A 16493-nucleotide genomic window follows, 5' to 3' on the forward strand; every position below is an offset into this window, starting at 1 on the left:
GTGGGGACCGAGACCTATGTCATCACGCTGCCCACACTCTGCGTCCTCCATTGGATGAAAAATGGTGCTGAAAACGTCATACGAAACGCGACTTTGGTGCGCTGATCGCTGACCTCATGGCCGATCCCACACTAGGATCGGGTCGGGTTTCACAAAACCCGACTTTGCCGAAAGTCGGCGATTTTTCAATTTGTCCGATCCGTTTCTCTCAACCCTACTCACCACACATCTAGATAAGCTCCATGGTGGGTCTAGTTTCCAAAATGGGGTCACTTGTGGGGGGTTTCTACTGGTTAGGCACATCAATGGCTCTGCCAATGCAATATGACGCCTGAAGACCACTCTATTTAAATCTGCATTCCAAAACAGTAGGGTTCTCCCACATACAATACAGACCAAAAGTTTGGACACACCTTCTCATTTAAAGATTTTTCTGTATTTTCATGACTATCTCTTGAAGCTCATGAAGAGAATGCCAAGAGTGTGCAAAGCAGTCATCAAAGCAAAAGGTGGCTACTTTGATGAACCTAGAATATAAGACATATTTTCAGTTGTTTCACACTTTTTTGTTAAGTATATAATTCCACATGTTAATTCATAGTTTTGATGCTTTCAGTGTGAATTTACAATTTTCATAGTCATGAAAATACAGAAAAATCTGTAAATGAGAAGGTGTGTCCAAACTTTTGGTCTGTACTGTATGTGATATCAGCGTACTCAGGACAACAACTTTTGGGGTCCAATTTCTGCTGTTACCCTTGGGAAAATAAAAAAATGTGGACTAAAAAATCATTTTTGTGGAACTTCTTTTTTTTTATTTTCACGGCTTTGCGTTATAAACTTTAGCGAAACATTTGGGGGTTCAAAGTTCACACAACACATCTAGATAAGTTCCTTTGGGGGTCTAGTTTCCAAAATGGGGTACTTGTGGGGGGCTCTACAAATGCAACATGACGCTCGCAGACATTCTATCAATGTCTGCATTCCAAAACGGCTCTCCTTTCCGAGCTGTGCCATGCGCCAAAGCAGTGGTCCCCCCCCCCACATATTGGGTATCAGCGTACTCATGACAAACTGGACAACAACTTTTTGGGTCTAATTTCTGCAATTACCCTTGTGAAAATAAAAAATTGCGTGCTAAAATATCATTTTGAGGGAAAAAAAGATTTTTTATTTTCATGACTGTGTTATAAACTTCTGTGAAGCACTTGGGGATTCACTGTGCTCACCACACATCTAGATAAGTTCCTTAAGGGGTCTAGTTTCCAAAATAGTGTCACTTGTGGGGGGTTTCCACTGTTTATACACATCAGGGGCTCTCCAAACGCGACATGGCGTCCTATCTCAATTCCAGCCAATTGTCCATTGAAAAATTCAAACGGCGCTCCTTCCCTTCTGAGCTCTGCCAGGCATCCTAACAGTGGTTTATCCCCACATGTGGTGTATCGGCGTACTCAGGACAAATTGCATAACAACATTCGGGGACTAATTTATCCTGATTCCCTTGTGAAAATAAAAATTTGGGGCGAAAATATAATTTTGGTGGAAAAAATGTTTTTTTACTTACACGGCTCTACATTATAAACTTCTGTGAAACACTTGGGGGTTCAAAGTGCTCACCACACATCTAGATAAGTTCTTTAAGGGGTCTAGTTTCCAAAATGGTGTCACTTGTGGGGGGTTTCCACTGTTTAGGCACATCAGGGGCTCTCCAAACGCAACATGGCGTCCGATGTAAATTCCAGCCAATTCTGCATGGAAAAAGTCAAAAGGCGCTCCTTCCCTTCCAAGCTCTTCCTTGCGCCCAAACAGTGGTTTATCCCCACATAAGGGGTAACGGCATATTCAGGGGAAATTGCACAATAAATTTCATTTTCTCTTTTTACACTTGTGAAATTAAAAAAAAAAGGTTCTGAAATACAATATTTGTAAAAAAAACTTAAATGTTAATTTTTTCCTTCCAAATTGCTTCAGTTCCTGTGAAGCACGTAAAGGGTTAATGAACTTCTTGAATGTGGGTTTGAGCACTTTAAGGGGTGCAGTTTTTAGAATGATGTCATTTTTGGGTATTTACTGTCATGTGCACCTGTCAAAGTGACTTTAAATATGAGATGGTCCCTTAAAACAATGGTTTTATGAATTTTGTTGTAAAAATTATGTGAATACTTTTCTGCCCAATGATGACAGACGTATTCTGGGATTGATACCTTTATTGGCTAACCAGAAAATAATATGTTTGCAAGCTTTCAGAGCACAGAGGCTCCTTCTTCAGGCAAGATTACAGAAGGAGCCTCTGTGCGTACTTTGCCTGCCCTGTTGAGCGCAGAGAAAAGTATTGCAGTGCGCAGGTGCCGGGCCTCTGACCTTTCCCGGCGCCTGCGCACTGCAGTACTTTGCTCTGCCCTCAACAGGGCAGGCAAAGTACGCCTGCGCCAGAGCCACAGCGTGAAGACAAGAAGAGGACGTTTTCGTAAAAAGATGGGAGGCCCCGGACCGGACCGCGACGCCCATTGGACCAGAACCATAGCAGGACCTCCCCTGGGTGAGTATAATCTAACCTCTTTTTCTCATTTTTCAGGATACATCGGGGCTTATCTACAGCATTACAGAATGCTGTAGATAAGCCTCTGATGCCGGTGGGCTTAGCTCAACTTCGATTTTGGGGGTGAAAGGTTCCCTTTAAAGGCATAAAAATTCAAAGTTTGAAAATTGCAAAATTCTAAACATTTTCACCATATTTACGTTTTTTTCATAAATAAGCGCAAGTAATATCAAATAAATTTTACCACTAACATGAAGCACAATATGTCACAAAAAAATTAATCTCAGAATCAGCAGGATCTGTTAAAGCGTTCCAGAGTTATAACCTCATAAAGTGACAGTGTTCAGAATTGTAAAAATTGGCCCGGTCATTAAGCTGCAAATTGGCTCCGTCACTAAGGGGTTAAAGATTTTGTATCCACTTCTAAAATTTGTGCATGTGCTGAAGTCTGTCATAACCGGCTGGGGAATTGGCTCCATTGCCAATTCCAGAAGTACCGTGGACTCATTTGTTCATGGATTTCATCATGAATTAGCCTTTGTATGGAAGTAAAACTGTCAGTTGTCTGGAAGTTGACCGATTCAGTAAACCGGCTAATTTTGTTCCGTTATCGGGGTTATCAAATACTGAAACACTTTTCAGGTTCTTTATCATCAGTTTTCCATTTTTCCAACAAACTTTACACATCCTATTTTTTAGAGACCACATCAAAGTGACTTTGAGGAGCCTGTGTGACAGAAAATACCCAAAAGTGACAACACTTTAAAAACTGCATGTGATATATCACTGGAATGAAAAACAATGTGGAAGGAAAAAATGAAAATGGTACTTTTTCTTGCAAAAATGTTGCTTCAAATTTTTCATTTCCACAAGAGTTATAGGAGAAAATGGACTCTACAATTTGTTGTGCAATTTCTCCCGAGTACGATACCCCAGATGTGATGTAAACCTACTGTTGGGGCACACGGCAGGGCTCCGAAGGGAAGTACATGCTAAACACTTATAAACTGGTAACAATCACTTCTTCCAACTATAATTTCCAGTGATTTTTAGTCTTAGACCAAATCAGGTTATCTACAATAGGTAAGAGATTTGAATATAACACACAGTAGCCAACCATGCCCAGGAACCAGTCAGCAGCGTGGAGATGTGTCTTTATTTAATTGGTGGATATCTAATTGTGAGTATTTAGAGTCCTCTATCAGTTTTGAAGCTTTGCTGTACACAGATTGGACCTGTAACCTCGGAGAGTAATATAACAGTAAGTGATCATTTTTCAGTGTGAAATCACATTAGACTGGGAATATTGAGCGCTTCAACAGCTAAGGCCTAAATTTTGAAAAACTTCCAACCTCAAGAAGATTTTTGTCAAAATTACGGAGAATGTTGTGAGGAAAAAATACAATAAAAAAGATAATGTTGATGTAAACAACTCATCGAGGAAGTTATCAATAATTGTGCTCAGGAGCAGGTAGTGCACAGTGATGTAAATTTCAACTGAATACAGAACTGGAGACCATCTAAGGCTTCTTTCACACTAGCGTCGGAATCTCCCCGTCGCAATGCGTCGGGGAGAGATTCCGACCTTAGCGTTTGCTGCATTGCACAATGGAGGCAGCGGATGCATTTTTCCGGCGCACCTGCTGCCCCATTGTAAGGTGCGGGGAGGTGGGGGCAGAGTTCCGGCCGCGCATGCGCGGTCGGAAAAAGCGGTCCGTCGGGAGAAAAAAACGTTACATGTAGGGTTTTTTCTCCCGACGGTCCGCCAATCACGACGCATTCGTCGCAAGACGGATGCGAAGTGTGCAAATCCGTCGCAAATGCGTCATCAATAGAAGTGTATGGGTAAAAAACGCATCCTGCAAGCACTTTTGCAGGATGCGTTTTTTCTGCAAAACGACGCATTGTGACGGATTTACAAAAAACGCTAGTGTGAAAGTACCCTAACGTGTTAGAATACAATCAGTGGTTAGCACTGCAGCCTTGCAGCGCTGGAGTCTTGGGTTCAAACCCCACCAAGGACAACATCTGCAAGGAGTTTGTATGTTCTCCCCGTGTTTGCATGGGTTTTCTCCGGGTTTTCCGGTTTCCTCCCACACTCCAAAGACAATACTGATAGGGAATTTAGATTGTGAGCCCCATTGAGGACAGTGATGATAATGTGTGCAAACTGTAAAGTGCTGTGGAATATGTTAGCGCTATATACAAATAAAGATTATTATTATTGGTCCTTAGCACAGGTGAACTATAACACCAGATGACCAGTTCCAGTGCCACCATTGTCTGAGGGAAATAGAAAGTAAAGACTTAATTGAACAAAAATGATGTCACTGAGCAGTGGAAAACATCGCTAGTGGAGGTGGAGTAATGGCAGGGGACAGGGTCGGACTGGCCCACCGGAGGATTCTCTGGTGGGCCCAGGCACTGACACCTGCTGGCATACTGCTTAGGGCCCTCACTACTCCAGGGGCCCCCAGACAGTGGGCAGCTGCTATGGAGACCCCCCAGTGCCAGCAGAGCAGCAGCGAGTGACAGGAAGCAGAAGCCGGCTGCTGTGGCTAAAGCCTGTACCCGCTGCTAAAGAGAAATTAACATTCACTCTTCCCCATGGCCCAATGGGCGTGGAGAGGGGTGAATATTTATTTCACTTGTGCATACCGACTCCTCTCCTTGGTTGTCTTACTGAGCGCAGTGACAGAAAAAGTTATCAAAATACAAGAGTGCTCCGTCACTCACAAATAGTGCGCTGCAGTCTGCAGCAGGCGAGCATGTCAGCTGTGTTATCAGTGACGCCCGCACTGCTGTCTAACTGTGGGAGGAGCCGCGAGCAGGACATCCTCCCAGTATGATGTCACCACTACTCGCAACTTCGGCGCTCAGAGCTACTCAGCAGTGCTGGCGTCACTGATAACACGGCTGACATGTTCGGCTGCTGCAAACTGAGACGCACTATTTGTAAGTAACAGGGCGCTCTTGTGTCCTGATGACTTTTTATGTCACCGCTCTTCCTTGTGATGAACAAGTAGGGAGGTGGGTGCAGCTCTTGATAAAGCCAACTTGACTGGCCGCAGCGCAGCCAACCAGTGTTAGCTTTGTTTGTGTCCTCTTCTCTCCGGCCATACAGCGTAGCTCAGGTAGTCATCTATAACACACGCTCCCCTGTTGTGAATTCTGTTGTCGAGCTCCCTCCTGTGGTCATGAATGGAACTTCGGCTGGTTCTGTCAATGGGCTTCCTCTGGTGGATGTGAGTGGGGCTGCGGCTTCTGAGGTTCCTTCCACAGGTGACGAGGTTAGTTCGTTAGCTGCTGCTCTATTTAATTCCACCTAGATCTTTGCTCCATGCCACCAGTCAATGTTCCAGTATTGGTCTTGTTCACTCCTGGATCGTTCTTGTGACCTGTCTTCCCTGCATAAGCTAAGTTTTTGCTTGTGTTTCTTATTTTGCTATTTTTCTGTCCAGCTTGCTATTTTGATTGTTTCTTGCTTGCTGGAAGCTCTGGGACGCAGAGGGAGCACCTCCGCACCGTGAGTCGGTGCGGAGGGTCTTTTTGCGTCCTCTGCGTTGTCTTTTTGTAGTATTTTTGTGCTGACCGCAAAGTGACCTTTCCTATCCTCAGTCTGTTCAGTAAGTCGGGCCTCACTTTGCTAAATCTATTTAATCTCTGTGTTTGTAATTTTCATCTTTACTCACAGTCATTATATGTGGGGGGCTGCCTTTTCCTTTGGGGAATTTCTCTGAGGCAAGGTAGGCTTTTATTTCTATCTTCAGGGCTAGCTAGTTTCTTAGGCTGTGACGAGTTGCATAGGGAGCGTTAGGAGCAATCCACGGCTACTTCTAGTGTGTGTGATAGGTTTAGGGATTGCGGTCAGCAGAGTTCCCACGTCTCAGAGCTCGTCCTACATTACTGATAACTATCAGGTCATTTTGTTTGCTCTTAACCATCAGGTCCATTATTGTCCTAACCACCAAGTCATAACACTCCCCTCCCTCACAGTGTAAGCAGCAGAGGGACATAGATGACTCCCTGCTACAGCTAAAAAAGTTGAACATGGGCCCCCTTGCCAGCCTAAAAGTAAGTGTATATGGGGGCCTTTATTCTGGTGTGATAGAGGGGGAGGGGCTAAGTTACTTAGGGATGAATGAGGGCCCCATTAAATCATCTCTCCTTTCACTCCTGACTGACTGTACCTCCTCCCTCCTATATGACTCCTGACCAGGGCCGGACTGGCCATCTGGCAATTCTGGCAAATGTCAGAAGGGCCTGTCAGGTCATGGGCTGCCTTGTCTGCTACGTTGTTAGCAGAATCAGTTTTCTCAAGATACCCATACTGTTTAGAGTTGTGATGGAGCACAAAGTTTGTCAGGACTCTGAATGTTTTTGGTTACCTTTTAGTCATTCCTGCCCTTTTCCTAGATGGCGTGTTTTGTTTCATGTGCCCCTTGTCTTCCTGTCTTGTAACTCCACCCCATACTATAGTCTGTGCTAGAGTATTCTGCTGATGTGTCTTGCTCCTTGGGCTTCCTGGCTGCTCCTGCAAACCTGTGTGAATATTCTGCTCCTTGCTCTCTGAGATCCTGCTGCATTCATCTGTGCCAGCGTACCGCCTGCTCCTGACTGCTTATGCCGCTGACCTACACCTGCAATTGCTAAACACGTAAGCTGGTTGCTATTCTGGTTGTGCCTCATTTAATTAGCTGCAAAGCTCTGGACTGCTCTGCTTAACCTAAGACTTCTACCCAGGCCTTCCTGGATAATTTAACACCTTGTTTGGACTTGCTTATCAGTGCATGGACTAGGCACGGACTTATTTGTTTCCAGTGTTCTCAAGTATAGACTGTGCTTTACTGACTATCTGCTGATTGCATTTCTCTCTGAGATTTCCTACAGACTTGTTAAGTTGTTTAAGTGTTATGAACTTGAGTTTTCTCTGCACTTGTTTAAAGCACCGTGTGTTTTCAATATAGACTTTTTCACCTACAAACTGTGTTCAGTATTGTCTTCTTCCACGCAAAGAAACTCCTGAGTTCTTAAGTGTTTTTTTTAAGATTCAATGTTTCTATTACTTTCAGGCTAGGGTTCAGTAATATGAGGACTGATGCTTTATCATGCTGCCTTGATTCAGTTTCTCCTCCAAAACCTCCAAAATTCTCTATTCTTCCTCAGGCTATTATGGTTTCTATGGTATACCAGAGTCGGAAGAGGAGATCCATAAAGTTCCGTCGTTTGCTCCTTCCGCTACTAGAAGGTCCAAATTATTTATGCCTGTGAACTTAAGATTACGTCTGTTTATAGGAGTTTCATGATTCTGTCTTGAGTGGTGATCCTAGGTTCACAGCTACATAGAAAGCTATTTCTAGACTTTTTTGGTTGCCATGTGTGGTTAATGATATTAACCATTTCCCGACCTGTGACACAGCGTATGCGTCATGAAAGTCGGTGTCAATCCGACCTGTGACGCATATGCTGTCACAGAATGATCGCGTCCCTGCAGGTTGGGTGAAAGGGTTAACTAATTTCGCCCCACCTACAGGAACAGGGGGAGTGGTGCTTCAGCCCATGGGGGTGGCTTTGCCCCCACATGGCTACGATCGCTCTGATTGGCTGTTGAAAGTGAAACAGCCAATCAAAGCAACTTGTAATATTTCACCAGTCAAACTTGCTGAAATATTACAATCCAGCCATGGCCGATGCTGCAATATCATCGGCCATGGCTGGAGACCCCGATCCACCCCCGCCACCGACTGACAGCGGCGAACTGACGCCGTCGTAAGCCCTCCTCTCCCCTCCGTCCTGTCCTCCGGTCGGCAGATTCATTCATTCCTGAGGTACATTTTGATAACTGTGATGCAACCTATCACAGTGATCAAAATAAAAAAAAATAGTTAATAACCCCCCCCCTTTATCACCTCCATAGGTAGGGAAAATAATAAAATAAAGAAAATATATTTATTTTTATTTTCCACTAGGGTTAGGGCTAGGGTTAGGGTTAAGGCTAGGGTTAGAATTAGGGTTAGGGTTAGAATTAGGGTTAGAATTAGGGTTAGAATTAGGGTTAGAATTAGGGTTAGGGTTGGAATTAGGGTATGTGCACATGGTGCGGATTTGGCTGTGGATCCGCAGTGGATTGGCCGCTGTGGATTCGCAGCTGTTTTCCATGCGTTGTACAGTACCATGTAAACCTATGGAAAACCAAATCCGCTGTGCTCATGGTGCGGAAAATACTGCGCGGAAACGCTGAGTTGTATTTCCCGCAGCATGTCAATTCTTTTGCGGATTCTGCAGCGTTTTACACTTGCTCCTCAATAGGAATCCGCAGGTGTAAAACCGCAGGAAATCTGCAGGTAAAATGCAGTGTGTTTTACCTGTGGATTTTTCATAAACGGTGCTGAAAAATCTGCACACAAATCCGCAACGTGGGCACATAGCCTTAGGTTTAGGGTTGGAATTAGAGTTAGTGTCGGGATTAGAGTTGGGGTTGGAATTAGGGTTAAGATTAGGGTTAGGGTTGGGATTAGGGTTAGGGTTGGGATTAGGGTTAGGGGTGTGTTGGGGTTAGTGTTGGAGTTAGAATTGAGGGGTTTCCACTGTTTAGGCACATCAAGGGGTCCAAAATGCGACATGTCGCCACCATTGATTCCAGCCAATCTTGCGTTCAAAAAGTCAAATGGTGCTCCCTCCCTTCCGAGCCCTGGGTGTGCCCAAACAGTGGCTTACCCAAACATATGGGGCATAAGCGTACTCAGGAAAAATTGCTGAACAACTTTGGGGGTCTAATTTCTCCTGTTACCCTTGTGAAAATAAAAAAATTGCTTGCTAAAAAAATATTTTTGAGGAAAGAACACAGGTGAACTATAACACCAGATGACCAGTTCCAGTGCCGCCATTATCTGAGGGAAATGGAAAGTAAAAACTTAATTGAACAAAGCTGACCTCACTGAGCAGTGGAAACATTGTGCAGTCAGATGACTCCAGGTTTCTGTTGTGCTGATTAGTGGGTCAGAATCTCCTACAAGCAGCAGGAATCCATGTCTCCTTCCTGTCAGGGGCAGTAATGGCGGAATGTGTTCTTGGCTCATCCTGGGCCCTTTATTATCTCGGGATAGATGTTTGGACATTACGGCTTACAGAAGCATTTTGGCCAATCAAGATCATCACTTCATGGCAGCTGTTTCCCTACAGTAAAAGGACAATGCACCTTGTCACAATGGCCACTAGTCATAGAGGCCCCTGATCATGTGACCCCTGACTCCTCCCCTCCTGTGACCTCATCACAGGTCCTGTGCGCACAGAACAGCCATATATGTGGTGTGCGGCTCTGCAGGTGGAAGTAGGTGCTGGAGATTCCCCATTACTGGGCGCAGGGGACATTAACCCCCTCAGTGCTGAGCCTGTGATAAATCTCTGTATGTGACTATAATAGGACTGTGAGTTATACCGGGGGCAGGACGAGGCCATGACTGGATGTAGTGATCATGTGACGCCGGTAACAGCTCCGGAGATTTCTTACATGGGATCTTTATGATGTTACATCGTCTTCTTCTCCCCATTCAGGTCCCTACAATATCGGATCCTCTCAGTGGAGATCTTCTATATAAGAGAATTCTCCTGAGTGACCCTACAAGGATGGATAGGGACAGGGACAAGATGGCGGAGAGGATATTACACCTCACCCTAGAGATCCTCTTCCGGCTTACTGGAGAGGTGAGAGATTCTGATGACGTCACATTACATCATTCTTATCTATGGGAATAACAGATGGACAGAACTGGAGAGGTGAGGACTCTGGAAATGTCTGTAGTGAGGTTTATTAATGTGTCTCTCCATAACCAGGATTACACAGTAGTGAAGAAGACCTCTAGTGAGCGCTGTCAGGACCCTGTGTCTGAGGGATGGGGAAGACCCCTGAGCCCAATCACGGGGCCTCCACCTCACCCCCTGATACATGAGGACATCAATGACCAGAAGATCCTAGAACTCACCTACAAGATGATTGAGCTGCTGACTGGAGAGGTGACACTGCTGGGAATGCTGGGACATTATACAGTAACGCTATGGAGGGATCGGGGGGATGACGGTATCATTGTATGTGTCAGGTTCCTATAAGGTGTCAGGATGTCACCGTCTATTTCTCCATGGAGGAGTGGGAGTATTTAGAAGGACACAAAGATCTGTACAAGGACGTCATGATGGAGGTTCCCCAGCCCCTCACATCACCAGGTAATAGACAGGACTAAATACACACGGCCTATAATTATCTGTAAAGAATGAATTCAGTCCCTGTATGTGTTTCCTCCAGTTCTATCCAGTGAGAGGACAACACCAGAGAGATGTCCTCTTCCTCTTCTTCCACAGGACTGTAAACAAGAAGATCTCGATGTTCCTCAGGATCATCAGGTAGATGGAGAGAAGGTGTCATGAGATCGCTATGATGTGTGTAAGGCTAGGGTCACATTGCGTTAGGGTAGTCCGTTTAGCGCATAGCGCTACGGACTGCGCTAACGCAATATCCCAAAAGGGATCGCGTTTGCCGATCCCGCTAGCGCAGATGCCCGATCTGCGCTAGCGAGGAATGGACCGCGAACGCTGCAAGCAGGGTTCGCGGTCCGTCACTCAAATGACCGCACAACGCTAGCGCACGCCCAATGTGGGCGTGTGCTAGCGATGCGTTCGCCATTACAGGCAATGGCGGCGTTAACGGACTACGTTACACCGCGTTATGCCGCAGTGTAACGTAGTCAGTTAAATGGGTTCACATAACGCAATGTGAACCTAGCCTTAGGTTGTGAAGGTTTTATGTTCAGTCTTGTTTTATCCCCCAGTTTTATACTCTGAACTGACAATTTATTAGAAACACCGACACTTTCTTTATTGAAACTTTCCTGTACAGAGAATACTGATAACTAATAATAATAATAATTTTTATTTGTATAGTGCCAACATATTCCGCAGAACTTTACATTATAGAGAGGGCTTCTACAGACACTAGACATTACAGCATAATAATAATAAACACAGATCAAAACAGATACCAAGAGGAATGAGGGCCCTGCTCGCAAGCTTACAATCTATGTGAAAAAGGGGAGACACGAGAGGTGGATGGTAACAGAACATGATGCAAGGAACTGGATTATGGTTTAAGTTTTTTGAATGGGCCACACAGGGATAGTTAGGATAATGCGTTGAGACGGTAGGCCAGTCTGAACAAATGCGTTTTTAGGGCACGCTTAAAACTGTGAGGAATAATCGTATTAACCTGGGTAGTGCATTCCAAAGAATTGACGCAGCACGTGAAAAGGCTCGGAGACGGGAGTGGGAGTTTCTGATTATTGAGGATGCTAACCTCAGGTCATTAGCAGAACGAAGAGCACGGGTAGGGTGGTAGGCTGAGACCAGGTAGGTGATGTAGGGTGGTTCTGAGCCATGGAACGCTTTGTGGATGAGGGTAAAAAGTTTGTACTGGACTCTGGAGTGGATGGGTAACAGTAAGAGTTTTTGCAGAGTCGAAAGTAAGAAAAGGTCGAATTCTAGAAATGTTTTTGAAGTGCAGATAACAAGAGCGAGGCAGTGATCGGATGTGGGGGGTGAATGAAAGCTCGGTCTCATGTATGACCCTAAGGCTGCAGGCATGTTGCTTGGGAGTAATGGTGGAACCACACACCGAGATGGCAATGTCAGGCAAAGGTAGAGGGAGAGAACATGAGGAGTTCAGTTTTTGACAGGTTCAGTTTCAGATAGATGGCGGACATGATGTTAGAGACAGCGCTAAAATAATCACTGATGTTTTCTAAAAAGGCAGGCATGATATTAGGAGCAGAAGTTTATGATTAGGTGTCATCTGCATAGAGATGGTACTGGAACCCAAATCTACTGATTGTTTGCCCAATAGGGGCAACGAGAAGAGGAGGGGGCCTAGGACTGATCCTTGAGGAACCCCAACAGTAAGGGGAAGATGAGAGAAGGAGGAGCACGGTGGCTCAGTGGTTAGCACTGCACCTTGTAGCGCTGGGGTCCTGGGTTCAAATCTCACCAAGGACAACATCTGCAAGGAGTTTGTATGTTCTCCCCGTGTTTGCGTGGGTTTCCTCCAGATACTCCGGTTTTCTCCCACATTCCAAAGACCTACTGAGAGGGAATTTAGATTGTGAGCCCCATCGGGACAGCAATGATAATGTTTGCAAACTGTAATGCGCTGCGGAATATGTTAGCGCTATATAAAAATAAAGATTATTATTATTAACTAGCAAAAGATACAGTGAAAGAGTGGTCGGAGAGATAGAAGGAGAACCAGGAGAGAACGGTGTCCTTAAGGCCGATGGAGCGGAGCATAGTGAGGAGGAGCTGATGATCCACAGTGTTGAATGCTGCGGAGAGATCCAAGAGAATTAGCATGGAGTAGTGACCATTAGATTTAGATGTTAGTAGGTCATTAGAGACTTTAGTGAGGGGAGTTTCAGTAGAGTGTAAAGAGCGGAAACCAGATTGAAGAGGGTCGAGAAGAGAGTTATCTGAGAGACAGCGGATAAGACGGGAGTGGACCAGGCATTCGAGGAGTTTAGAGATGAAGGGAAGATTAGAGACAGGTCTATAGTTAGCGGCACAGTTTTGGTCATGGGATGGTTTTCTAAGTAATGGATGTATGATGGCATGCTTAAATGAGGAGGGAAAGATACCGGAAAAGAAAGAGAGAGAGAGGTTGAATATTTTTGTTAGGTGAGAGGTGACAGCATGGGAAAGGGACTAGAGGAGAAGTGACGGAATGGGGTCACTGGTGCAAGTAGTCGGGCGAGAAGATGCAAGGAGCCTGATTACTTCTTCTTCTGTGACTGTTTCAAGGTCAGAGAGTGAGCTAGATGCAGTGGCTGAGGGAGGACAGTGCATGGTATGAAGAGATTGGGAGATAATTTCCTGTCGGATATGGTCAATTTTTTCTTTGAAGTAGTTGGCCAGATCGTCAGTGCGGAGATCCCTGGTTGGGGCCTGCTCTCTTGGGTTGAGTAGGGAATGAAAAGTGTCAAAGAGACATTTAGGGTTATTGGACAGTGAGGTGATGAGGGTGTTGAAATAGGTTTGTTTGGAGAGGTGAAGGGCAGAGTTGTATGTTTTAAGCATAAACTTATAATGGATGAAATCTTCGGGTAGATTAGATTTTCTCCACAGGCGTTCGGCGCACCTGGAGCACCGCTGTAGGAAACGTGTTTGCAGCATGTGCCACGGTTGTTGCCTTCTTTGTCGAGTTGTTCTATGTATAGGAGGTTCAATTTCATCCAGGGCACTTTGCAGGGTTTCATTGTAATGCTTCAGTGCAGACTCCGGACATGAGAGGGAGGAGATAGGGGCCAATGAGGACTGCAAGTTCTTCATAAGTTTCTGGGTGTTAATGGCCTGTGTTATGATAGGCAATTCAGTAACACAATGTACATAGCGATCAGAGCACATACAGTGATCTGACAATAACCCAAAATAATAGAACGAGCTCGGAGACGTGGCAACTCTGTAGACCGCAATTCCTGATCCTCTCCAAACACAACTAGAGGCAGCTGTGGATTGCGCCTAACGCTCCCTATGCAACTCGGCACAGCCTGAGAAACTAACTAGCCTGAAGATAGAAAAATAAGCCTACCTTGCCTCAGAGAAATACCCCAAAGGAAAAGGCAGCCCCCCACATATAATGACTGTGAGTAAGATGAAAAGACAAACGTAGGGATGAAATAGATTCAGCAAAGTGAGGCCCGATATTCTAGACAGAACGAGGATAGGAAAGATAACTTTGCGGTCTACACAAAACCCTAAAGAAAACCACGCAAAGGGGGCAAAAAGACCCTCCGTACCGAACTAACGGCACGGAGGTACACCCTTTGCGTCCCAGAGCTTCCAGCAAAACAAATAGACAAGCTGGACAGTAAAAATAGCAACAAATGGCAAAGAAGCACTTAGCTATGCAGAGCAGCAGGCCACAGGAATGATCCAGAGAAACACAAGTCCAACACTGGAACATTGACAGGAAGCATGGATCAAAGCATCAGGTGGAGTTAAGTAGAGAAGCAGCCAACGACCTCACCAGATCACCTGAGGGAGAAAACTCAGAAGCTGCAGTACCACTTTCCTCCACAAACGGAAGCTCCCAGAGAGAATCAGCCGAAGTACCACTTGTGACCACAGGAGTGAACTCTGCCACAGAATTCACAACAGGCCTGTATGTTTCTATAAGTGTAGAAAGTGGGGGTTACCTGAGCGGGAAGGCAGTTCTTAATAGAGAATGAAAGAAGGTTGTGGTCAGAGAGGGGAGTTTGTGAAATCATCCACTGAGCAAAGCCGGGAGAAGACCAAGTCGAGGGAGTTCCCGTCTTCATGAGTTGAAGAGTTAGTATGCTGCGAGAGGCTGAAAGAGGAGGTTAGAGATAAAAGGTGAGAAGCAGATGGGGAGAGGGGAAAAGCAATGGGGATGTTGAAATCATCCATGATGAGGGTGGGAATGTCACAGGAGAGAAAGTGCGAAAGCTAGGTGGCAAAGTGATCCAGGAACTGATTGGAGGGGCCCAGAGGACAATACACCACCGCAACTCGCATGGAGAAGGGGATGTTGAGTCTGATCGCATGGACCTCAAAAGAAGGGAAGACAAGTGAGGGTACTTGGGGAATAACCTGAAAGATACATTTAGGTGATAGGAGCAGACCAATGCCTCCACCTGCTCTGTTGTCTGATCCTGGGGTATGAGAAAAGTGTAGTCCATCATATGAAAGAGCAGCAGCAGCGGTGGTGTCTAACTGCTGGATGCACGTTTCAGAAAGAGCCAGGAGGTTAAGAGAATCAGAAAGGAAGAAGTCATGTATGAAGGAGAGTTTATTACACACTGAGCGAGAATTCCAAAGGGCATAATTGAAAAAGACCGAAGGCATGCATGGAATATTAATAAGGTTAGAGGGGGTTCTGAGTGTTACTGTTGAGAGGTTTTACTTGGTATATCATGGGGGCCGGGGTTGGGAGAGATGTCTCCTGTGACTAGGAGAAGGAGAATAGAAAGAGTGAGCAGATGGTTAAGTGATGTGTGAGAGTGTCTCATGTGTTGGATGGTGGGACTGAGTGGATCTGCTCTGTTTAGCAATGTGAACAGAGAGTGATTGCTATACATAGGAGAGGAAAGGACAGAGGGGCCGATATGAATGGAGTGTAAAGAGTTAATGCAAGGGCGGTGAATGTGAGTGAATGCAGCAGCCAGGATATAGATTATACAAATGCATATGGTGAATATTTGTTGTGTTCCAAGTGTACAGGAAATAGTTTTATTTAATTGTCTTACCTGTCTCCTGCCCTGTCTAATTGCCATGTTATAATTGCCAGTACTTTGGTGAAATGTACTTCGATTTAATATGCATAAACGCCTCCCCAGGCTATGTCTGAATATACAGGAGGCTAGTTCTTAGATCTTTTTTCTCTCGTTAGCAATCAATCAGACTAAGCTGAGACAGCAGGACACAATAAATGTAGTGACTTGATTTATAAACTTGTGCACTGCCTGTATATTGGTGGTGCTCAGGTAGGTTCCAACACCATAACCATATATAATAAAACCTGGCACTCAACTTTGTGTCTGGAGATATTTTTTATTATCAGCAACAAAAACGTTTCGGTCCCAAAAACTGGACCTTCATCAGTCACTGAAAGTGCGAAATAAACAATATATAAAAAAATAAACATAGAACAAAACAAAGTATATACAATGCTGGACAACCAGTGTATGGCAAATATGGCAGTACAATTATTTTTTTTTTTTTTGTTTAAATAGTTTTTTATTGAAAGCAAACATGCACAATACAATTTATGCACTGTCCAGTATTTTACAAAAATTTTAACATTTTCCAAACCCCCAACAATCCCAACCATACCCAAACCTCCCCCTCCCCTGACAGCTCCTTCCCAGTTATACTTTTGTTACCAGTATTGATGGTT

At 44.9% G+C, this 16493-nt stretch overlaps 1 protein-coding gene across 1 annotated transcript in view; it reads left to right on the forward strand.

The window, feature by feature from the left end:
* Positions 1–9812: 9812 nt before the first annotated feature.
* Positions 9813–16493, forward strand: part of LOC138664103 (oocyte zinc finger protein XlCOF6-like) — a 248716-nt gene continuing 242035 nt past the window's right edge. The window contains exons 1-5 of the mRNA XM_069750529.1: positions 9813–9872; positions 10097–10246; positions 10376–10555; positions 10639–10762; positions 10842–10939. Of these exons, the coding sequence (XP_069606630.1) occupies positions 9846–9872; positions 10097–10246; positions 10376–10555; positions 10639–10762; positions 10842–10939 (579 nt within the window). The 5' untranslated portion in view covers positions 9813–9845. The remainder of the gene's footprint in view (positions 9873–10096; positions 10247–10375; positions 10556–10638; positions 10763–10841; positions 10940–16493) is intronic.

Source organism: Ranitomeya imitator, chromosome 2 (genome assembly GCF_032444005.1).
Source record: "Ranitomeya imitator isolate aRanImi1 chromosome 2, aRanImi1.pri, whole genome shotgun sequence".
NCBI classification, from domain to species: Eukaryota; Metazoa; Chordata; class Amphibia; order Anura; family Dendrobatidae; genus Ranitomeya; species Ranitomeya imitator.